Source organism: Nothobranchius furzeri, chromosome 14 (assembly GCF_043380555.1).
Source record: "Nothobranchius furzeri strain GRZ-AD chromosome 14, NfurGRZ-RIMD1, whole genome shotgun sequence".
In the NCBI taxonomy this organism is placed as follows: domain Eukaryota; kingdom Metazoa; phylum Chordata; class Actinopteri; order Cyprinodontiformes; family Nothobranchiidae; genus Nothobranchius; species Nothobranchius furzeri.
The window spans coordinates 59,990,452-60,015,807 of NC_091754.1; the positions used below are offsets into that span (position 1 = coordinate 59,990,452).

A 25,356-nucleotide genomic window follows, 5' to 3' on the forward strand; every position below is an offset into this window, starting at 1 on the left:
CATGACCTCCGGTTGTTGTTGCACCACCTCTTCTTCACTTTGCTTTCTCTCCTTAGCAGACACTTGCTTCATCTTCTCTAAAACCTTTTAGGAAAACCTTCAGCAGAATCTGCTTCTGGGTTGGAAGCAGGTTCCTGTTTCCTCCGAGTCCAGAGAGCATTTCTTTGCACCGATTTCCTGAAGGGCACCTTGACCGTGGTGTTGCAGAAGCTCATCACCTTTCACTAAACCCTTTGTTACCATCCCACCCTACAGATGACTGTTATTGTTTCACTCTGTTTATACTTCCCTCGTTAAGCTCTTCTTTTCTCACTTCCTGCTCTTCATTCCATAGCTTCACGCGTTTGTTCCTCACACGTTATGTTTCCCTCCCGTAGGACCCACGGGTCTGTTATTTTACCGCCGCCTTCAGTATTCTCCTCGCGTCTCTTACATTTTAAGTCTCTGGTCCCCTCTCCCTACTTTCATTTCCCCGTCTCTGCTTTCCTCATCAATTCTCCCCCAGACTTCCTCAACTCTCTCTCTCTCTCTCTCTCTCTCTCTCTCTCTCTCTCTCTCTCTCTCTCTCTCTCTCTCTCTCTCTCTCGCTCTCTCTCTCTCTCTCTCTCTCTCTCTCTGTGTTTTCTATCAGTTCAATTAAGACTCTGTGGGCTCCGCTGCACATGTGCCTGCAGGTCCTGCTCTGCTCTCCGCCGTACCCTGTTAGCATGACAACGGCTCTGTCTCTCACTGTCAGCTTGTCCATAACTTGGAGGCTGCTTTCCAGAGGCAGGCGTAAAGAGAGCGGGCCACATACGTGCTATAAACTATATGAACTACGTGCGATCCAGGTATTGGTGAGTTTACCACGAAGGAACGGTACCGGTGTCTGGCATCACATACAGGTTCCTGCTAGCACCAAGCCCCAAGTGTGTGTGTGTGCGTGTGTGTGTGTGTGTGTGTGTGTGTGTGTGTGTGTGTGTGTGTGCCTGTGTGTGTGTGTGTGTGTGCCTGTGTGTGTGTGTGCCTGTGTGTGTGTGTGTGCTTGCGTGCGTGCGCGCGCAAGCGTGTGTGTCCGGGTTTGTGTGGTGTGTGTGTGCGCGCAAGTGTGTGTGTGAGCGTGTGTGTGTCCGCGCGCAAGCGTGTGTGTGCGTGCGTGTGTGTCCGCGCATGTGTGTGTACGTGCATGTGTGCATGCGCGTGTGTGTGTGTGTGCGTGCGTGTGTGTCCGCGCGCAATCGTGTGTGTGCGTGCATGTGTGTCCATGTGTGTGTGTGTGCGTGCGTGTGTGTCCGCGCGCAATCGTGTGTGTGCGTGCATGCATGTGTGCGCACGTGTGTGTGTGTGCGTGCGTGTGTGTGTGTGTGTGTGTGCGCAAGCATGTGTGTCCACGTTCGTGTGGTGTGTGTGTGTGTGGTGTGTATGTGTGTGTGCGCATGCATGCATGTGCGCGCACGTGTGTGTGTGCGCAAGCATGTGTGTCCACGTTCATGTGGTGTGTGCGTGCGTGTGTGTCCGCACGCAAGCGTGTGTGTGTGCGTGCGTGTGTGTCCGCGCGTGTGTGTGCGCGTGTGTGTGTGTCCGCGCGCGTGTGTGTGTGTCTGTGTGTGTGCCCGTGTGTGTGCATGCATGTGCGTGCGTGAGCGTGCGTGTGTGCGTGCGTGCGTGTGTGTGTGCGTGTGTGGTGTGTGTGTGCGCGTGCGTGTGTGGTGTGTATGCGTGTGTGTGCGCGTGCGTGTGTGGTGTGTATGCGTGTGTGTGCGCGTGCGTGTGTGGTGTGTGTGTGTGTGCGCGTGCGTGTGTGGTGTGTATGCGTGTGTGTGTGCGCGTGCGTGTGTGGTGTGTATGCGTGTGTGTGCGCGTGCGTGTGTGGTGTGTATGCGTGTGTGTGCGCGTGCGTGTGTGGTGTGTATGCATGTGTGTGCGCGTGCGCCGGTCCTTGAAAACACCCACTAAACCAAAAACGGATGTAATCACAGATCTGCTCAGCTGAGCGTCAGAAACACAAGAACGTGTCTGAATCTGTTGGATTGATTTGATTATAAAGTTGAATAAAATGATCCTGGTGCCTCTTCAGCATTTATTAGCATTAATTCTTCTTTAATCGGTTTTGGTTAGAATAAACGTCTCAGCAGTCATGAAGTTTTCCGTAGTTTAGGACCAACATTCTTCCTGTTGGACGTCTGACCCAGAAGAAACCCACTTGAGCAGCTAATGATGGGTGTGACTGTTGGAAACGGCAGCAGAGATGTGTTTTTAATCCCGAGGGCCTCTGAGGAGAGCGTTGGTGGAGGTGTGTGATCATTAGGAAACCCGAACAGGAGCAGCACAGTTCACACATATCATGTCTTGTGCTCAAAATGCTGAAAAGTTAGATTTGTGCTCCTAGAAATCTCAACAATTAAATTTTTATGACACTTTAAATAGCTGCTGGATGTTTGGTGCAAACGAAGTGCCTTGATAAGGCACCAACGGAGCGGTGTTGTCGGTTTAGTTCCCATCTTTAGCCCCGTCGAGCTTCCATCAGCACCTTTCTAAAACAGCGCTGCAAATATCAGAACCAGCTGGCGTCAAAGCTGAAAACGCTCGTTGCCAGGGGATAATTGTAGAAACTCGTCTCGTCGTGCTCTTGAGCTGCGCCGTATCACTTTAGCTTGAAGGCATATTTTGCTGAACGGCAGGAAAATCAAGCGAAACATACAGGTGCTGTTTTAACAAGATCGTCTCTGACAGAGCTAAGGAGGCTCCAACACCCAATAAGTGAGCTGGCACTGACTGCTGTGTTGCTGAGGAGAGGCGTTGGCGCCGCTCCAGCCCTCCACAAACCTCTCTTTATCTGCTCTATGTCTTTAACTTTCCCCGCTTTCTCCTCTTCCTCGCTCAGTTGGGTCTGTTGCAACATGAGCTCGTCGACACAAGTTGTTTTTAGTGAGGTTGCTCCGTCGCTGTCACTTTCTTTTTACGATTACAGGCACGTATTCACTCGCCTCCACTCCCTCTTCTACGTGGAGGTGGAGCACGTCTTGTTTTGCCTGTGGGGCTGCAGATGTCGACGGCTCTCGTCTGTTTGCCTCTTCCTCTCCTCCCTTCTGCCTAAGCTGTCCATCCCTTTATTTCTGCCTCTCACTCTTCCTGTAGCTCCTTATCGTCGCCCTCTCCGTCTGCTCTCCACTTTCATTTGGTCTTATCTCCTCCTTCATCAGTGGCTCCCACCTTCTCTCGTTTCAATTAGACTTCCTTTATGTATCCCTAATCTCTCTATCATTTCTTCTCTCCTCCTCTGAGCTTCTTGTTATCACTCCTCTCCTTTCTCCTCCTCCTCCTCCTCCTGACAGGTACCATTCTTCACTCGGCTCCTGGCTTGGCTGGCTCATGTTATTGTCTGTGTGCTTTATTTGCCGTTCATCCTGCGTGCGCGCACACACACACACACACACACACACACACACACACACACGTACGCGCGCCGTTCTGGGTGATATAATCCTTTACCCATTAGGGGAGCCTGGGTTTGGATAGAGTTGCATTTTGAAGCAAATTTGAGCAAAGTACACTGACACAAGGCACAAAGGCACACACACACACACACACACACACACACACACACACACACACACACACACCTCTGCCATTGTTTTACACAGAAACACTCTGAAGAAGAAGAAGAAAGTATCGTTTCTATAGTGCCTCTCATGATAAAAATCATGAGACGCTTCATTAATGACTTTGGGAACCAGCTTGTCTGGGGCGCAGGTCATTCAGCTGAAGAAAGCTCCCACCATCCAGGTTCTGATAGAGTCTAAGCAGGTGTGTAACAGCTGCAGCTTAGACATCTCATGGGGCTTAAAGGAGATGTACAGCTGGATGTCATCTGCATAAAGATGGTAGGAGATTCCTTTGAAGGAGCTCAGGATGTGCTGAAGAGGAAGCAGATAGAGGAGGAAGAGCAGAGGCCCCAGCACAGAACCTTGTGGGACGCCATGGGTAAGGGAGGTGGTGGAGGACCTAAACTTGTGAGACTCTGTATCTCACTTTGATCCTGCACAGAGTTCCCAGTGCTGGGGAGGTGGAGTCTCGTGCGTCCGCCCCTCTGCCAGCTGTTTATCAAAGAGAACGATGCAAATGGTTTCAGGGTATCCGCGGGTCCTTGAAAAGTCTTAAATTTTCTTTTCCAAATTTAAGGCCTTGAAAATCCTTAAAAATGACAAATAATCCTTAAATACAGTTTCCAAAGGTCTTAAATTACCAAAGACCCAATAAACAAGATTCTTTTATTTCTATAAAATTTTCGTGAATTTCTAGTTAGTGTTCAGCATTTTTTGTGTACGATGTTGGCGTAAGCGGAACCGTACACATTCAGTTGGTTGTGAAAGGGGGCTATTTTTAGATGAGCATGTTAGCTGGCTAAGCTAGTGGGAGCTTGCACCATGGGGAAGTGCAAGTTTAATGGTAACTGGATGGCTTATCTCACGTTCGGGACGTGGTTAGCACCGGTTCCAGGCAATAGCTGGAAATTATAGCTTAAATTTAATTTTTAAAAATAGCTTAAATTTGGTCAAAGTGGTCTTAAAAAGGTCTTTAAAGTCTTAAATTTGGCTTCTTTAAACCTGCAGATACCCTGGGTTTGGCGAGCTAAAGCAAGACTAGAAAAAGATGCTCGAGGTTTTAAAATGTGTTGAGCTGCTCCTCTTTTCACATCTCCGTCTGCGTCTCAGGGGCGAGGGAGACTGTTGGCTCATTTTCTGGACAGCCATGATGAATGATGGGAACTCTACAGCTTTCAGTGTGGATTGTAAAAACTGTTAGGATGCAGTTTTCCTCGAACATTTTCACTCCTTATAAAAGAACGCCTATAACAGCAGGAATGGCTGCAGAAGAAGAGCTGTGCAGGAACTGTGTCGCAGCATTGTAGCTACGCTACGACCCTTTTTTAAATAAATCTGATGGTTTGTGTGTTTTTTAGCGGGTTTCACCGCTGCTCCTCTGGCAGTGAACCAGCAGTTGTAGAGATTAGGACGTCAGACGTTCCCTGCAGATGCCAGTGAGGTTTATATGTTCTCAGTAGTGAGCATCTTACCTGCAGCTGACGGCAGTCACAGTGATCTCCGTCTGAAGAATCAGAAAAGCAAGTCTAGTGTTAATATAACTTTTCTTCATATTAGAGCGGCACCAGGCTGCGCCGCCCTCCTCAATCAATCAATCAATCAATCAAATTTTATTTGTAGAGCACCTTCTACAACATTATCCGAAGCCCAAGGTGCTGAACAACATCATTAAAAGAAAAACATTCCCAGTACATGGGCATAAAAGCAGGATAAAAACATAAAATCATAAAATATCAAGCAACCACTATTACAGGTGAGAGATATCGGAATAAGACTAATCGATAAAAAAAACAAATGTCGGACAAAATAAAATCAAGCATCTGGGTTAAAAAGAAGAATAGTTAAAACCATGATGTTAGGGCAATTCAAGTGACCCTAGCGCTAAAACGCAATCAGATAAAAATGAGTCTTTAAACGAGACTTTAAGACTTGAAGGGATGGTGCCTGCCTAATGCTCAGTGGCAATTCGTTCCACAGAGTTGGAGCCAAAATAGAAAAAGCACGACAACCCCTCGATCGAAATTTCGACCGGGGGACCACCAGAAGTTCCTGCTCGGCTGAGCGAAGAGACCGAGATGGAGCATACCTCACTGGCGTACCTCCGGCCGTGGCTACATGACAGGACGTTAGCTCTAAAGGACTTCGTTAAGGCATCATCGTTAAGTCGTGTTATGTGCAGATCTGTTTTTCTGCCATGCTCACATGCTCACTAGCGATGTTTTTGTTGAAGAAGACACCCGATGCACCGACTGTGGTTAGAAAAAGACCAGCAGAGCTGCGGTTCCCAGGAGGTTTGTGTCGGGGTGTGTTCAGCCGTCGTGCTGCCGGTGCAGCAACACCGTCTCACGGAAGCGGTGCTGTGTTTGCTCCGTCGTACAGAGTTCTGAGTTTAGATCGGACTGTTGGGCAGTTGTTTTCAGACCAAGTCCATGAAAGTTCAGGTTTTTTTTTTACATGTTTGACTTCAAAGGTGTTTTGTCTTTTAGTCTTTTAGACTAAAAGCTCATATTTTTAAGACAAATGCCCTATTTTACATCTTAAACTGGGAGCACGGTGGTATCTTACCGCCTGATCACGCAGGAGAAGACCACACCAGACCAGGACACGATTCACTTCACGACTCGTCTGAGATTATTTCAAAGCTCACACGTCACATAAAGCTCATACGCAGCTGATATGATTCCTTTTTTCCTCTGTGTGTAATTCACCCTGAGAGGGCCGGAGTCGGGTGATCCGTCAACTCATATTAACGCTCTTGATCTTACTGTGGCTTCAGAAAAAAAAGAGAAGTATTTGTCGTCTGGGCTGTAGAAAAATGAGATGGACTTAAGCGGTCCTAGTCGATGTCTGGGGTGACGGATTGCTCCTAAACGTGATTAATGAGACTTGGCAGATAGAAGGCAGACAGAGGCGCAGCCATGCTGCCTCATCATGCCTCACGTATATTTAAGTAACTTTTCTTGTTGGTGTTTGCGCCGTAATGGCCTCTCCGGGGATTCCAGCAACTCGTTCTTAAGCTCGTCTGCCAACGGCCGGCCTGTTAGACGTCTTTCGTTGTCCGCTGGAGGTGTTGGTGCTAACAGGAAGTTCTCACTCATCTCATTTAGCAGAAAGCGTTTCTCTTATCGCTCCTAACAAGCGCCTGAATCCAGGAGGATTTCTGAAACCCCTCAGGGATCAGCCGTTTGGCAGCACGAGGCTAGGAAGTAGGTGTCCAACGCGTGCTTTAGGAATTCCTGTTGGCATTTCCGTTTGATCCCTATTTGCTCGTCCACCTGCGTTCCTTCTCTACCAGAATGCGCCAGGACAGTAGGCGTCTTGTAGAACACCGGTCCATACTTGGGTCTCCGCTGCTCCTCAGCTGTCGGCGTGTTAAGGTTGGGTTGAAACTAACCATGCCCTCTCCTGGAACCTTCTAAAATGTGATGATTTTTATGCTGAGAAGAGGTTTGTGTCTCTGCTGTACGACGTAGTCTCTGGGGGATCTGTTCTCCGGGGGTTCTGCATCAGCGCGCTGTGCCGTTGCAGCTCGGAGGAAATGGAAAGTAAACGGTTTCCCAGTTCTGAGATTAAACTCCTAGTGACTGAAGTTAAAGTTGGAATGTGTTAGGGTATGTTCAGTTCATCTCTCAGTGTACGTGTTGGAGACTTTTATTTTGAAAGATTGAAGGAAGTAATAGGGTGCGTTTCCGTTATCAGAACTTTGAGGTAAATTTACAGGAGCTTCCCGACGTGCGCGTGTCTCCCGCTGACCGGGCCAGCGACACGGCCGTTTTCAGGTACTTCCTGAGCTCAGAACGGCCCGGTGGAGCAGCTGAGCAGCACTTTTGGTAACCTCACCCTGATTGGATGTAACTCAGTAGGAAGTTACATCAGCAGACGTCGTCCAAAACACCTAGCGTTGGTGAAATTAGAAGAGTTGCTGGTGAAGCAGACTGGAAGCAACAGAAAACCAGCCCAGATGACACTTAGAGTTAAACTCCAGACACCAGAAATACGGGGAATTTCCCCCATAAAGACTTAATTGCCAGGGCCCAATTGTTTCACAGAGCGCTGTAAAAAAAACGGAGCTTCTTCTGGTCATTGAATGCCACATTTTACATCACAACGCTACTCTTAAAATTATGATATATTTTACCAGAATAGGTGCTTTTAATGTTATTCGTGTTGTTTTGGATGCTTTTTGGCGCTGATCAGTGACGCCACTCACTGTCGAAGCGGTCCCGTAAGCCGACGTCTGTGCAACGTTCTGAAAAGGCTGAATTTGGGTGTAGACAGAACAGCTGAGCGGACCGAGACGTCGAATCTCCCCGTCCCAGAATGTGTCCTGAAGTTCTGGCAGTGGAAACGCACCTAGTGAGTTCTCTGGTGATGAAATGTGCCACAGCAGTTACTTCACACTGGTTCACCCATTGTTTTTGTAGTTTATCCAGTAAAGGTGATGAATAATAAATCAAGCTTTGTTGTTATTGCCGTTTGAATGTGTGCATTATCAACATCACAAAGGCACGTTAGGACCAGTATTCCTCACAGGAGCTTGTTTTTTGGTCTAGTCTGCATTCAGCTACAGGCTCCGCCTGCTAAGGCCTCATTTGCTGAGTTGTTTTCAGTAAAACAGGAAGTATTTTTGAGCACCGTAGTGCTGGATCAGAAGCAGGAGCGTGTGGCTTTATGATGAGGTCACTGGAGTATTCGTCGGCCTTGAGGTTTCCTGCTCCTGCTGTATTGACTTTAATCTCAAAACGCCATGTGAATGGTTTTCCTTCTGCGTTTAGGCGTTATTCCAAGGCTCATATTGGTAACGTGTCCAGAGCCTAGCTGCTTTCAGCTCACGCCTACCTGCAAGGCTGTCCCGTTTGCATCTAGGTGCCGTTCTCACTGTCCGTCAGTCTGGAGCTGAGCAACTCGATCTGCTTTAAAACCTTTGATGTCGTACGAGCGAGCTCTGAGAATGTGAGATCAAAAACCCATAAAATGGCACCACTGGGAAACGCTCAACATCTTCTACGTTTTGACAGCTTTATTTATCGTTCTGTTGTAAAATGAATATTTAAATGTCTCTGTTGGCTTGTTGCAGAGGTGGTGAGTGAAATCCCAGCAGGATGGGAGCTCCAACAACACAGGCAGTGAACCGATGCAGTAAAAAGCATCGTTTATACAAAATGATCTTCCTCGTTTAGAGGTCCCCAGACCTGGAAGAGTTTAAGTGCAAACAAAAGACTCCACATGAACCATAACCACGCACCATTAGTCTCCTCCCTTCTTCTGTGTGTTTTTAACTAAGTGGTTAAAGCACGGCCTCCGGGCTGTAGACCGGATCTTACATAATACAAAGATCTCATCAGCGTCCTCCGTCCTGTTTCCAGTCTGCTGAAGGACTAACCCGGTTTTCCTTCTCAGGTGACTCCATCCTCAAAGATCGTGGGTGACCTGGCCCAGTTCATGGTGCAGAACAACCTGACCCGCGCAGAGGTGGAGGAGAGGGCGGACGAACTGTCCTTCCCACTGTCTGTGGTGGAGTTCCTGCAGGGATACGTTGGAATTCCTCATGGAGGATTCCCTGAGCCGTTCAGATCCAAGGTACTGTACATTCACACGTGCATATCCAACATATTTTCCCATTTTAGTGCTTATAGCATTGTGATTGTTAAGTGTTGGTATGTCATTTTTCTTCTGTAAGTTTCCTTTGTACCTAGAACCATACTGGAACTGCTAACCGCCCGTTTGAAAACACATGTCCAAGTGCCAAATGAATGGTTCCACATGACAGCTGAGACTCTTGAAAGGGATAAAACTGAAGTCTGTGTAATTGCTACGTCCTGCTTCTCCTTTTCATCTCGTTGTCTTTTCCTTTCACACCTCCAGACAGACAGGTAGGGACTCGCGCGCGTCAGGAGCCGTCACTTAGAAGTCTCTTTGGGAAGCGAGTACGATCGCCACACGTGAACAGACCCAAACGTGTCGCATTGTTCCTGAAACTGTCTGACAGATCCGGCGTTGTTGACATTTACAGAAGGGAAGTGGTTTGATTTTTCACAGGACGTAATCGGATGGTTTCCCTCTTGGCACCAGCACACACACACACATGTCTGTGAAATATCTGGCGAAAGACGATACCTGTTCTTGTTAAAGGTCACCTATTTTTCCCCTGTGGCTGCCAACAGTTGGCATATTCTGCTGGATTTCTGCAGAAACTGATGTATTGTGATAATTGGTTCTCCTCCCATGAAGCAATCTTTTTATCCTGTCATGTTCGTGATTTTAATTTGAATCATTGCTAAATCTTTACAGTCAAACGCCGTCCATCCATTTCTTCCTGCAGTTTTCTGCTGCCTCTGTGGAACGGACTCCCATCGCGCCGCCAGCCTGGCTTTTCTTCTCGTGACTCTTGATTCTAGTCATCACAATGGCGTTTTTTACAGGAAGTGATTTCTCTTTGCGTGTGAACCTTTTAGTGACCTGAACTGGCCTTTATGTTTGTAAAAGCCCGCGGCTCAGACTGGCCCAGGAAGGTCCTGGGTTCAGTCAGTACTCGGATACTTCTGCTGAGAGATGCACACATGAATGCGGAAGGCCATTTTATCTTTTTCCCTCAGCTGTTTATTCTGTCTTGATGTATTTCAATGACACATTATTCATTTTTAAACAGTGCACCATATCAGGGCCTTGCATTAGTTTACAGTGAATTCTGATCACGCAGTCAGCTGATGCCCGTTTGTCATTGCAGCCGCAAAAATCGGGTTATCTGTCTTATTTTGTTCCCAAGCAGTCCAGCTTTCTTTCATCTTTGGCCTCGATCAAAATTGTCCTCAGGTTTGTGAAGGTCTTTCAAAGTGTTGACTTGGATTTTGGTTTATTTTTGCCCAAAAAGCAGAATCTTTATGAGTAATGCGTTTTTAATGCTAAGCGACCTAAATCTGGCTTACGAATCAAGGATTTAAAAAGTTACTAACTCGGCGGATGAAGCGGAGCACATTTTAAATGCTAGCGCTAACAACTAATGCTAACATGAGCCAACTGTCATGGGAGAGTAGCGCCCCCGGATGTAGCGTAATTATTTGTGAACTCGTGAAGAAGTAATTAATAATAATTAATTCTAAACTAACACGAAGTGGATAATTCTAATAAAGAGTGGCTGGCTACGTCATTAAATGTATTATTTATTTGATGTTCTGTATAAATATACAATATTAACTTGCTTGATCTTTATTGTAAATATCAGAAGATTCTAGGATTTTTGCTTTATTATGTAATTATACACACTTCATCTTTATTCAGAAAAGTCAGGTTTATAATTGTAAGAATTCATTTTAGAAACAATTAAAACACGACAAGTGAAGTAAGCATTTTACTGTGAATGGATGGAGCTAAAGGTGACGTAGGAACCTATGTGTAAATGCGGTGTTGGCCAGAACTTCTGAATCTGGGAAAGCGGCGTCTCCGGATGAAAAAGAATTTGGTTTGTTTGCTCTAAACTATGAAGTTATCTTCAGAAGCACATTCAGACGCAACCTCTCTGTGTTCTGCCTCACCCTTTTGATGACACTCGTCACAGATCCGGAGGTCAGAGAGGTCGGATGACCTCGGGGCACCCAGGTTGGAATCAGCTTGCGTCTCAGGAATAAGGAGTTGAACGATATCAGCTTTGTTCTGCAGGAACTGTTTGCGGTCTCAGCTTTGTAGGTGCAAACAGGTTTTGATGACGTGTCAAAATCTTTGATGGTTAAAGAGATATGCTAAAGATGGCCGGTCTAAAGCTTTCTCTAGAACTGGCAATTCACTCAAAGTGATTTAGTTTTAAAGAATTTATGTTATGAACACACACACACACACACACACACAATTTCAGGAAAGAAGCAGATGGTAGTGATGTGATGTTCACGAACGAATCGAATCATTTGAACGGATTTCCAAAGTGAACGATGAGAGCCGAGTCCCTGTAGAGAGCCGTTCATCTCGTCTTTCTGTAACAAACCTCCCCGGAAGTCTGTAAAGCGCACCTGCTCAAACCCCACCCACCCCTGTGACAGACGTAGGAGCAACGCTAACCAACCCCGTGCGCCCTCATGGACACTGCAGGAACACGTTGCTCTTAATGCGCCCCCCCCCCCCCAATCACGGAGTGAAGCTCTCCGTGATGAGCTGGTCTTCATAGAACCATAAAGACAAATGTTGATCAAAGCTGCTGCAATCTTACCTCAGTCTGGCTGGCTGAAAACAAAGGATGTGGTGTGCTACACTGTATGTTAAGCTCTAAACCCCAAATGCAGTGAAGTAATCACTCCCTAGTAGTCTAAATGAACAATTAGCTTTATTGCCCAATATTTTAGTTTCCTTTCATGTGTTCTAATATGTACTGACAGGGAAATCGGCTTGCTGGGTATAAATCTGATTGTGACATCTCATCTTTCAGTAGACTCCTTGTAGAAATCTAAGTATCTAATTTACATAACTTTTAATTTAAGTTTTATTAGCGCAAACACACACACACACAGCTGCTCTGTACGTGTCTCACACTCTAAAAATCAAGGACTTTAGGTGTCAGACATCCTCGGAGGAGACGCTGTTAATGAGCTGGGACTCCGGTGAGCGCCCCATCTTTGAAGCGCCTCGCTGTAACACAAATGACTCAGCTATCTCTGAACTGTTAGACCTGTGACTAATAGCATTGCGCCGAGTCTTTTGTCTGCGTGTTTCCACAAGGTACGCGCTCTCATGAAGATATGATACAGCACTCGCGCTGGCTGCTGAACGATATGCACACACACACATTACAGAAACACACTTGTGCTGTATCAACCCAGGGTTGTGGGTCTTTGTCGGAGGACACGCAGCGCTACTTAACCACAAAATTAACAAAAGTATGTGAGCTCGGGGCGATGATTAGCAACGATTCTTTTAAGCTAATTCTCCCTCTCACACAGAAGTGTGTAGGTGTGCTGAAAGCTTCATCTTGCATATTTCTCCACATCAAAAGCACAGAATAAATAGGCTCATTATAAAGAGCTCCCTCCCCTCTTTGTCTCAGACTGCTCACACTTTGTCTGGAAAAATTAGAAGAACGTACTGAAAATATTACCAAAGCTGGGGTGGCTCATCGTTCCAGCAGCCCCGAGGCTCGACTGCTTTTGTCTTCACATCAAGTCCTCGCTAAGCAGCGGTTGCTTCCTCAGTTTATGTGATGGACCAGCGAGTCACGTTTATTGTATAGCAGCGGATTCCGACTCGTCGTAGATTCTGACCTAATATCTCTGACTCTTTCCTCAAACGCGGTGCTTGTTGCACACCTAGAGGCACGCACAGCAAGAGCGGTACCCACAAGAAGCTGTTATCAACACCGTTCGAGGTCAGAGGTCCACTCACAGCCAAGAAAACAAAGGTGTTGCTGGGATCACCTCTGTGTCTCCTTGAGCGATGAAGTATCTGAAAGCAAAGCACAATACAGCAGAGATCATGTCCTTTTCTTCTACCTGCTCCAGGTCTATACTTTCTTTTTAGATGTTGTTTATATTCTGTAGGAAAACTTCATTGATGCTGTCAGTGGATGTTTTAGGAAATCAAACTTCTATCTTAAAACCACACTTTTAAGCCTTATATTAACAATGGTGAGATAAGATATAAAGAAACAATTTAAAAAAAAGACTAAATATAAAAACACTGGTTGGAGCCCCCACCCCACCCCCCCCCGGAACCAGCCTGTTCGTCTTATAAAAACAACTGATGAGACCCCAGGGCTAGAATTGAAATACAGTATTTACAGATGTCCTCTTTGCCAGTTGGAGGTTATAATGAAACTGATAACAGTTGAGCGTGAAAATGCCCGAGCAGGAACCCCCCCCCCAAACACACACACACACGTTTATAGCTGCTGCAGAAGCTGTGGCTGCCATAGACTTCAGTCATATTTCTGCACATTCTCCTCAAAACTCGCATTCTCATTAGATTTTCTGTCAAAGAATGAGAGGTTACCATGGTGACCTTAATGAGCCACTTGCAGCAACTTTAACATTTGTTCTAATCTCTGATCTTACGTTCCCTACTGTTAGTTTTGTCTCTTGCGCTAGGATTGTGACAATGCTGATGTTGGATTTTCAGGAGGTAACTGCGTTGGTATGGCCTGGCAAGTCATCCTGTCTATGTCAATACGTAGTCTGGCCATGACCCATTGACGGATCTGTCGTGGGATATGATCTACGGTTGTCTTTCAAACCGTCTCTGCATGCTGTTGGACAACGAACAACGTGACATACTCACTGCTACAGATGTCCGTCAATGGGGAAGTCCTCCATACACTGTTGAAGACTCAAAAACATCCTTTGTCTAAATAAAGGACTTAAGTAAGTACCTCTATCTGCCCTTGACTCGAAGAAAAGTCCAAGTCCAAATGGTCCGAAGTTGATGTCAAAGCCGATTCAAACAAGCCTTCTCTTCCTCAGTTGCGGTAACATCCCATTCACCAAACCAGTAAAGGGCTGTGACTGGCCCACCAAACCAGTAAAGGGCTGTGACTGGCCCACCAAACCAGTAAAGGGCTGTGACTGGCCCACAAAACCAGTAAAGGGCTGTGACTGGCCCACCAAACCAGTAAAGGGCTGTGACTGGCCCACCAAACCAGTAAAGGGCTGTGACTGGCCCACCAAACCAGTAAAGGGCTGTGACTGGCCCACCAAACCAGTAAAGGGCTGTGACTGGCCCACCAAACCAGTAAAGGGCTGTGACTGGCCCACCAAACCAGTAAAGGGCTTTGACTGGCCTACCAAACCAGTAAAGGGCTGCGTTTGGGACACCAAACCAGTAAAGGGCTGCGATTGGGACAACAAACCAGTAAAGGGCTGTGATTGGGACAACAAACCAGTAAAGGGCTGTGACTGGCCCACCAAACCAGTAAAGGGCTGTGACTGGCCCACCAAACCAGTAAAGGGCTGTGACTGGCCCACCAAACCAGTAAAGGGCTGCGTTTGGGACACCAAACCAGTAAAGGGCTGCGATTGGGACAACAAACCAGTAAAGGGCTGTGATTGGGACAACAAACCAGTAAAGGGCTGTGACTGGCCCACCAAACCAGTAAAGGGCTGTGACTGGCCCACCAAACCAGTAAAGGGCTGTGTTTGGGACACCACCAGACTGGTCTGGGCTGCAGAGGTTCTAATGGAGTGTGGCTAGACCAACGTGCAGAGCAAACTCACTTTGGTTCTGCTACAGTTGGTCTAGGTTTCTAGGCTAGCGTTGGTACCCTTCAGTACCCTTGGTCCATTAGTCTTGGCTCTGGTTTGAGAGCTGCTCTGGGCTAAACACAGCAGTACTCATTAAACTTGGGCTGATTGCTGCTGAACTGCTCGCCTCCTGCTTGGTGTCGCATTAGCTCCTCTTCATCCCTGTTGTTGGTGGCGTGACTGACCTTAAACACAGCAGTGAGTTGAGATTGGCTGATTAAAGTCAAACTTTGGTGGAAAACCTTCCTGTGGTTGACACGGATGTGTGTAAACATAAAACCCAAAGTTTTATTTTTCCACTTGGTTCCAAGCTGTTCCGTCTTCATTCCTTCTCTAAAACACACCACTTAAATGCTTTAACAGGTTTCAACTGTTATCCAAAGCTTTGCAGTACGTTGTGAATATTTTACCATGGCACTTACATCTCTCAGACTTCATCATCCCACTGGGAGGTTACTAAATTCACTCTCTTGCCATTTTAAATGAAAACTTTTTAAATAATTCCTCCTCCTCTTGTTCTGAGGCTCATAATGTTCTTACTGCTTTACTCCCATCCCAGGTGCTGAAGTCCCTTCCACGTATCGAGGGTCGTCCTGGGGCCTCGCTGCCTCCAATGGACTTCAAGGCTCTGGAGGAGGGACTCCGGGCCGCTCACGGTGACGACATCACCCCTGAGGATGTGATGTCAGCCGCCATGTATCCCAAAGTGTTCCAGGAGTTCAAGGAATTCACTGGTGAGGGGGCGGAGTCCATAACGGATGTTTTGATTTGAAAGGAGTGAGGTCCTGGTTATAGGCTGATGTCACCACATGTTGTTGATTATATTGGTTCTTTTTCTTTACTGAACGCTCTACAGTCCCTGTTAACCAGTAACTGTGACTGGGCAGTGTGCACTCTTACAGGAGTACTAACGCTAATGCCGTCTAACAGTTTTTCATTTTCTGTAGCTAACTTCGGACCCGTGGATTGTCTCAGCACCAGGCTGTTTCTGGATGGACCCAAGATTGCAGAAGAGTTTGAGGTACATGTGGCTCTTGTTGATGTTCTTTATTTGCAGCAGGAGTTAGCCTAGCTTCTAGTTCAGTGTGCAGCACTTACAGTCCTAACTGTCCGACATCTCCTCCAGAATAACCCAGTAAGAAACTATTGTTCTTGTAAAGGGTTGCGAGAGCTTTGCATGACCCAATATGTCTGAGACTGGAGTTGCTTTATCACATCATGACTAGCTGTTAGCTTGTCGATCCAATCTGAGCTAATTCAATTCAATTCAAATTCAACAATACTTTATTGATCCCAGAGGGAAATTGATTGCTGTAGTAGCTCAGAATAATAATAATAATCAAGTCATCAAAGAGTTGTTGTATATTACAATGGCTGTTGGCAGGAAGGATCTCCAGTAGCGGTCAGTGTTGCAGCCAAACTGAAGAAGCCTCTGACTGAAGACACTCTTCCGTTGTCGGGCAGTCTTGTGGAGAGAACGCTCAGGGTTGTCCATCATTTTCTTGATTCTCTGGAGAATCCTTCTTTGCATTATGTCCTCCAGCGGTTCCGAAACCGCCGAAACTCTGGCTGAGTCCTTGAAAGGGCTTGGAGTTCCTCCATCTTGTTGGCGAGTGATCTCACATTGCCCATTATGATCGATGGAAGAGATGGGTCGAGTTTCCTCTTTCTCTGTCTCCGTTTTGCTCCCGCTCTGCACCCACGCTTCTTGCGTTTTAGCTCATTTGGGATTCGTGACTTCAGTTGAGGTATTATTTCAGCCTTTCCAATGTTAATCTGCTGCTCCCGATTGTAAACCAGCTTGTTGCCATGGTTACGCATCATAACAAATGCTTAAAAAAATGAAAAAAGCTAAAAAAAATAGCAGTAAAAATCCTCCAAGCTTCATAGCACCAGAAACAAAAAAGTAAAATGTCCAAAAAAATAGTTTTTCTTGAGAAACTAGAAGAAAAAATTACCAAGAAAAGGCAAAACTTACATATAGTCAACAGAGCTACTCCAACATGCAGCCACCCAGAGCAGCGCAGTTCTTCAGGTCATGGAAGTATCTGACTAGAGCAAGTCAAATATTTCTGTATTTTCCAACAGAAGCTCGCCTCAGAAGCTCTGAATGCAGATACAGGAGCATCATTACATTAAAATCAGTCCGTTCGTTAAACGGATGAATACTTTAAATACATTTTTGAATCTATTTAATGAGGAACCCGGAGGTGGTGCTTTAGCGGTTGAGTCACCGCTCGTCTCTCTCGAGCTTTTCTGTACAGGCAGCAGTACGTTTGTTTTTATTGGTTAAACTAAATCTGTCTCTTGTGCACAGGTGAAATGATCGTTTTCACACTGAAAGAAAGTCGGTTTACTCTCCTCCGTTACCTTTCACAACATTCAGAGAGCTTCTCATCTTCACTCTGTGCCAGACTCAGCTTGGTTATTAATCCAGAGTAACACATCACTCATCAGAAAGCACTTCCTCCCACGCACTTCTCTCCTCCTTTCTTTCAAAGTGATTCCTTTTTCATTCTCTTTATGAGCAGCTGGGAGATCTGACTGACGCTGATTCAGAGCGGCCAAAGGCAGCCTTGTAGTTTCTGCCTGGTGTTAATTGATTCTTTTATTATTAGCATCGAGCACTCTGTTGCTTTATAATTATTATTATTATGAAAAAAACCTGCTGTGATGATGTCATTTTAGTATTGACGCTGTGGGTGAGCAGACCACCACCACCACCCCCCAAAGCTGCTGTTTGTTGGCCTAAACTCTTCGTCTCCCTCCCGTGCTCCTGCAGCAGACCAGATACGAGTGTCTGGGATAACGATGTTTAAAAAACGAAACTGAAGCCAGAGTACGAGAAAATAAATGACTGTTTTAATTTTTTTTTTTGTCTTGTAAATTGGAACGTCTGCTTGAACTGATTTTCTTGAACAAAACAGCATAATAACCAGGGATGGGTACCTTTGACATGTGAATCGATTTGGTACTAATTCCCGGTACCTAGGAATCGATACCGGTACTTAACGGTACCAGTTTTTGATACTTTAATTCTCTTTTATAATTAAATGCATATTTTTCTCAATATATAACCATATTTGATAAATATCAGGATAAATAACATACAACTGTTTGTATTTTAACGTCGTCCTTGTAGTTTTATAAGCTGATAATTAAACTGAAGCAAACATCTTTACTGTGAACTAAATTTACTGTGTATCTTCATTCCTTTTGCCGTCCTTTTTCATTTGATTTTTCCTACTGGGAAGTTAGAATTTCCGAGGAGAAAGCGAATGCATCATTAGCTGATAACAATGGTGGCAATGGAAGCTAATTTATCAAGCTAACGTTATCTTAAACAGTTTATTTAGCTGCTGGAGCAGATTAAAACGATGATGCCTCACACTTAGATCGTTGTCGCTGGTTTCATCATCACCCAATCACCCGTCGCATTTAGTAAAGTGAAGCCAAACTTTAGAGCGCGTTCATGTTCTTCTAGTCGGAAATTCGGAGTTCCGAGGAGAAAGCGAACGCACCGTTAGCAGAACGGAAGCTAACATGTCAAGCTAACGTTATCTTAAACATTTTATTTACCTTTCCATGCTGTCGTTCTTTTTTAAAACACAGAAACAGTTTCGTTACCTGTTTTCCCGTTACGTTTCGTCTGCGGCTGCAAACTTCCTCAGGCTGGCGCTGAAGGTGGCGTCACTTCCTTCTTCGTTTATCCGCGGGCAGCAGAGGACGTTGTCGCCCTCTACTGCCCGCTCTCCCCTCTCAGATGATGCAGTCCCATGCGCGGTCCAACGAGTAAACTCCATCGTCTCTGTTCATGGTCCCACATCCACGTCTCCTTATCTCGATAGCTTCTTTTATCCATCTGTTGTATTTTTGTTGTTCTGTGTTTACGATCCGTGTGTTGTCCCAGTCCATTACATGGTTTTCTCTTATGCAGTGATCTGTTACGGCTGACTTCTTTATTGTACTTTCTGCTTCTTGTTTTGCTGCTCTTGTGTGTCTTTGACTTGTTTCTTTCTCGCACTCCTTTCTATGTTCTATTGTTCGTGTGTTGAGTTGGCGTCCGGTTTCTCCTACGTATGTTTTATTGCAGAGTTTGCATGGGATTTCATAAATGACTCCACATTTAAGTCCAGCTGGTATCTTGTCTTTTGGGTGCACTAGTCTGTTTCTAACTGTTGTGTATGGTTTTGTTGGTGTGTTTGTGTTGTGTTTTTTCATTGTTGCTCTTATTTTTTCTGTTATGCCTCTGATGTATGGTAGGGTTATCACTGGTTTTGGTTCTTGTCTTTCTGGGTTTCTGGTTCAGACAAGACCAAAACCAGTGATAACCCTACCATACGTACTACTCTGGCTTTCTTAGATCAGATTTACTGCCAAGAATCATCGTAAAGAAAAGATCAAGAAAATACAAAAGTTCTTCCTTTGCTTCATAGTGTCTCTGGGGAGAGGGATGTCCGGTCCTCCTTTTGACCTTGGATTAGTAGAGATAGACGAATTGTTGAAGAAAATGCATTCATTCATCATGACCTTTAACCCCAGTGAATGACAGCTGCATCTTTGTCCAGACATTCCACTTACTCACCACCCTAACAAGCCATCACTGATAGTGGAATTAAGCTGCCTCATTGGAAGACACTGCGGTTGGGATGTGAGCTGGATCTGTAGAGACGTCGTGTAGGTGGTGGTGTTTGTCAGGTTGTCTGGGTAATTGTGAGTTGCTCCTAAGAGGGACATTTATTTTAGCGCTGACGCGTGGCAGCTTTTGCAGTGCTGGCTGATTTGTAGAACTACAGGAGGTCGGGACAACGCCCAGACAGAGATAACGCGTCGCCTTGAAGGCACGAGGACGTTATCAGAGCAGATTTGGGGATCAGATATTTGAGCTTTGAGCTACAGCGGAAGCTGGAGCTGGTGAGGTTATGGGAGTTGTACATTAAAGCTCTTACAATACGTGTTTACTGCTTTTTGGCTTTTCCACGATCTGTGCATAGGAGGTGAGTTTCTGACTGATTAATTTTCCTTATTTATGATCAACTTGAGCATAAGTAAGATGGGGATTTGGTTGTTTTTAGAAGAAATACATGACTGGATATTTTCAGTTTAGAGAAATTAGCATAAAGAAGTTCAGGGAGGATCTGCTTGATGCAGGGTGGGATGAAAATGAACACACCTGTCATTTAACTCGGTTTAAAAAAGTAAAAAAAATAAGTGACTGTTACAATTCTAACAGCAATGTGATTTTATTTTTAATATCTAAACAGATAGACGTAGCCATAGTTTAAATATGTTACATAATCCAAAATAAGTCGACAGCTCTGTCCTGTCTATGAAACCGAGACCTAGAACATTCAAACTGTCAACAAAAACGTCTTCCTCTGTGGTTTTTCCCTGTAAAAAGTTTCAGAACCACAGATTTAGACCTGTAAAAACCCATGTAGTCAATCTGATTCAGATCCTGTGTTGCCAACTGTTTTTGACTGAAAGTAGCTGAAGTCCCCCCCCCCCCCCAAGTCGCTAGATGTCGCCAGATGACGTCACGTGCTAATTTACATATTGATGGCGTCACCATTCCACATTGGCATTCATTTTCCCCATAGCATGTTTTAGTCCTATATATATATATATATATATATATATATATATATATATATGTGATTATATATATACTGTATATATATATATATATGTGATTATATATATACTGTATATATATATATATATATATATATATATATATATATATGTATATATATATATACAGTATATATATAATCACATATATATATATATATATATATATATATATATGTATATATATATACAGTATATATATAATCACATATATATATATATACAGTATATATATAATCACATATATATATATATATATATATACAGTATATATATATATATATATATATATATATATATATATATATATATATATATATATATATATATATATATGTGTGATTTTATATATATATATATATACTGTATATATGTATATATATATATATACAGTATATATATAATATATATATATATACTGTATATATGTATATATATATATATACAGTATATATATAATATATATATAATAACGGCGCACCGAGCAACAGGGAGCCGGTGTCTCATGGTATAACCATCCCTGTGTCACTGAAGGAAATCCAGATGAGCCACAGAGCTGCGTGTGTAAACGGGACGGTAGTTGAAACTCCCGTTGACTTTATTTGCCAAATGCAGGAAAAACCAACGTGTCTGACGGCTGCAGAACCAGAGATCGCAGGTTGACGCCCGCGCCGTCTCTAGTTGAAGCGTGAGTCTGCAGCAGCAGCAGACATCGGCGGTCTCCAGCTCTGCAGCTGTACCTTTGTCTTCGGCGAATCAGCCCGGCCGAAAACGGTTTATGATTGGTCAGTCCTCGTGCACATGTGCAGATTATCGTTCTCTTTCCTTACTCCTGGAAGAACAGTTCAGAGTGCAAATGGTTTCTTTGTTGCTAATCTGTAGGGAATATCTACAAGAAAGTTCTACAGAAAGTAGCAACGGGTCCTGAGAAACGTCGCTAGGTTTGTCGCTAGGCGCTTTGTGGAGAAAAAAGTCATTGAGGGGGGTCAAAAAGTCGTTAGGAACAGCGACAAAGTCGCTGAGCTGGCAACACTGTTCAGATCCTGACAGAGCGGGGTGTATTCCCGTTACATCAGAGATTAAGCCATTACTAAAAACACTCATAAATATTGGAACGCTTCACAGGGAGCTGTTGTATTTTTGATAGGAACAGCTGTGAGGAAATGTGCAGAAACCACACGGTTAAGGCTGTTTTTTGGAAAAGGACTGCTGCAGGCTTAACACAACAGCACAAACCAGAGAGCCACTGCAGAGAGAAGCTGTGAGGGAGGGCGATGAGGCAGCAGAGAGAACACAAAAGCATGCAAAGAAGGTGTTTTTTGCCAGGTAGGGAGAATAGGAAGTAGATGAAGAGTTGGAGACAGAAAAAGGATCCCTGCCTATCTGCAACAGGGTGTATTTTTGTCCGTGCTCTGAAGACTTGTGAAATAACGGTGTGGGAAACTGAGACGGAGGAAGAAAGACTTATAAATGCAGCAGAGGAGAGACGGAGAACAGATAAGAGGAGCTGAAATGGGCTGGTGATGGAGACTGATAGTGGTGTGAGAGAGGGCAACGCCAGAAAGACGGGAAGGTGGTAATAAAACAGGAGTTTACACAGTTGGACAAACAGAGCAGTGGTGAGGGGATGTCCTGCTGTTGGACAGGCAGCTTTGATCAGAAGTGATAGAAGAAGGAAAAGGTGTGTTTGGTGTTGTGATGGAGCCACTGAGTAATATCCTTATCTTGAAAAGCTCTACTGAAGACAGAGAACGTGGTTTTATATCGTCCAGTTCCTCCTTCCAGTCCGTGTCTCTGTCTGCGCCGGTCTTTCTGAAGCTCTTCTCCTCGGGTTGGTACCAGAGAAGGTCCGGTGGAAGTCTGGCTGCAGTTGGCTGACTCGGACACCACACAAACCCGCTCACGAGTTGGCTGGAAGATCAGCTGTTCTCATCTGTTGTGATGAACCATGACTCAGCAAAAGCCAAAACTGGTTTCTGTACAAACATCAGTAACAGCCGGTCCTTCTACCACAGCTCTGCGTGGGACCTGCAGGCTAACATAGTAACTGTCCCTCTTGTTTAATGAGCTAGCCTCGATGCTAACCTCCACCAGCCACACCCAGACCTGATGGAAGGTAATGCAGTACAAGTACTTTAATGTAACTAAGGAAGCATTTTCTGTATTTACTCAGGCAGTTTAAGTCCCACTATTTGCTTTTACTCCACTACATTTGTGATGATTTAATTTACATCTATTTAATGAACCATAAGATGTGAGATTTCATAGGAAATATTAAATCAATCTTATGGATCTTTGGGTAATTTTAACCAGAAGATCGGAACTTTTTATTGCAGGGATTATGTAACAACGTCGGATTAACTGAGAGACAAGAGGAGAGAGAGTCAGCTTTAAAACGTTGAAGAAGATTTAGTTCTAAACAATTTTAAACAAGACTAACTCTAAACTCTAAGTGATGAATGGATCTTGGTGTGAATGAGACGTGAGATGGATGGTGTGTGTGTGTGTGTGTGTGTGTGTGTGTGTGTGTGTGTGTGTGTGTGTGTGTGTGTGTGTGTGTGTGTGTGTGTGTGTGTGTGTGTGTGTGTGTGTGTGTGTGTGTGTGTGTGTGTGTGTGTGTGAGTGATGTCATCAGAACTCTCGTATCCGGAGAAGCAAGTCTGAATGATGTTTTGCTCTTAAGCTGTGATCGGAGTTTCATACACACATGAGACGCCATCTTGTCGCTCCACACATACCCTTCAGGATGAGACCTCCGTACAGATCCAGACTGCCAGGTCCTCGGACCCCCCTTTCGGTACAGGAGCTGATGAAACAGCGTCAGCAGTACGACAGACTAGTCTTTGGATTGTCTCCAGGTAAAAGCGACAGTTGGGTGACAGCGTCAGATGGACCCGGAGGGTCAGCGAGTTCAGCTTTTATTCTGAAAGGAACCGTTGCTTGGTTGGTAAAGTGCAACAGATTTTATCCAGCTTGTTGGTTCTTTGCTTAAAAAGGAAGTCTGGGTGGCCGGTCCGATACTTCTCTTATTATGGGCCATTCCCATCTGTACCGGGTCGGGTAGCGTAGGTTGTTTACATATCTGGGTGGCCTGGTATTTTTCCGGGCCAACCAAGGCTCATTCTCAGCCCTCTTCTCGAGGGGGTCTGCTTCAGGCCGACCAGGGCCAACACACCCACTGCTGACAGCAAACTCACACCTTCCATTAGAGCAAGCCTCTGATTGGTGGGTAGAATCAGCCCACATGGGCTTAAGACAAGGATGTGTGGAATCAACCGGGCCAGGCTGGGGCCGACTGGTGCTACCCGGTCCAGGCCGACCCGGTACAGATGGGAATGGCCCATTAGAATGCGGTGAACTGAACCAAGATGGCGTGGGGACTGGTTTTATTAATCTGGATGTTTTGATTTACGGTCGAATCAAAGTTTGACAGATTTATAAACACCACAGAGACGATGCCACGCTTCAGAAAGGAAGGTTCTGATTGGATGAGAAAGATAAAATGTGTCACGTGGCTTTAAGCATTACATGATCAGGAAGTCTAGAGCAGCTAGATTAAAGTCATATTACTTATTAAAACTTACTAATCATAACATTGTCGTTTCACAGATTGGTTCACATCTTGTTATTGAATTAACACTGTTTGATTAACTTAATTAAAAATAGAAAGAGTTCGTCTTCTTTCTCCTCTTGAGCTGGAAAGGGAGCAGTTTAGAAGCAAATGCATGACCTTGAGGAAGTCTCATGCAGATTAGTTCTGTGTCGGAGACATCTGAGGAGAGAGGGTGGAATAGCCCCTTCATCACGTTACACATTTTAGAGAAATGACCTGTAATTGTAACTACTGTAGCTATTAAATGAAATAAGTAATGTATTCATGTACATCTACTTTACTCTTTTCACTCTTTGGTTATCCAGAGAGCATCAGCTTATCTGCCGTCCCAGTTTGTGTGGATTCTCCCCGTGAACACCTTTTAACTAAGATGCACGAACCTGAACCGTCACAGCTGGTGTTTTCATTCTGTTCTCATGCTCTGAATCCTAACATCAGTCTCCTCAAGCCTGCACAGCCATAGACATGAATACATAGACGGGTCGTTGAAATGTATTTGTTTGTTGGGTGAACGCCGGTAGAAATAAATGCACTGGGGGCGAATGGGGACCCATCCAAGATGGCAGCCCGCTGCTGCAACCGCTCCAGTGGGCAGCCCTAGTCCACGAGGCATCTACGTATGTGATGTCGATGTGCATAGCTCTTCTTCTTCAGCGGAGACTCCAGCGGACTGTATGCAGGCTACTCTACGTGGCACTGCCTTGGTAGGCTAGGCGCTAGGGATGCACCGATGGATCGGCATTTGATCGTAGTCGGCCGATAGCGCCCCTATCGGTTTTGATCGGAATTTTCAAAATAGATCAAAGCAGACCGATCAGGTAGGGTTGTCACGGTAACCAGTGTAGTGGTAAACCCCGGTAAAAAAAAAAAAAGTTGACAATAATAATAACCGTCTTGTTTTTTTAAAAAACTATATAATCTCGGTGGATTACCGTGGCTGCGGTGTAGGCGCGGTGACCCTTACCAGCCACCGTATCATCTGCTGAAGTTGCCGGCGGCACATGCGCACTTTGTTGTTTACAACCAAAACTTTCTTGAAGCTAAAGCTGAAATAATGGTCAAAGGAGGAGACGGCAGCGCTCAGGACATTTATTATCCCTCAAAGAAGACAAAGTGGGAAGTGCGGGCATCTTTTGGATATGTGAAGAATGCCGAGAGACAGTTGATAGAAGACGGCTATCCTGTTTGCAGCACGTGCAGAAAAAGTGTCTGTGAAAGGCAGCAACGCTTCAAATCTCATGACACATCTGCGTGACCATCACCCACAACTCTACAGTCAACGCAAGGCAAGCTAACGTTAGCGTTTTAGCTA

At 45.0% G+C, this 25,356-nt stretch overlaps 1 protein-coding gene across 2 annotated transcripts in view; it reads left to right on the top strand.

Annotated features, from left to right (window-relative positions):
* Positions 1 to 25,356, top strand: part of pcxb (pyruvate carboxylase b) — a 471,382-nt gene that overhangs the window by 441,169 nt on the left and 4,857 nt on the right. For both annotated transcript variants that reach the window (XM_015952373.3, XM_015952374.3), the window contains exons 22-24: positions 8,985 to 9,164; positions 15,357 to 15,531; positions 15,745 to 15,818. In XM_015952373.3, coding sequence (XP_015807859.3) covers positions 8,985 to 9,164; positions 15,357 to 15,531; positions 15,745 to 15,818 — 429 coding nt within the window. The remainder of the gene's footprint in view (positions 1 to 8,984; positions 9,165 to 15,356; positions 15,532 to 15,744; positions 15,819 to 25,356) is intronic.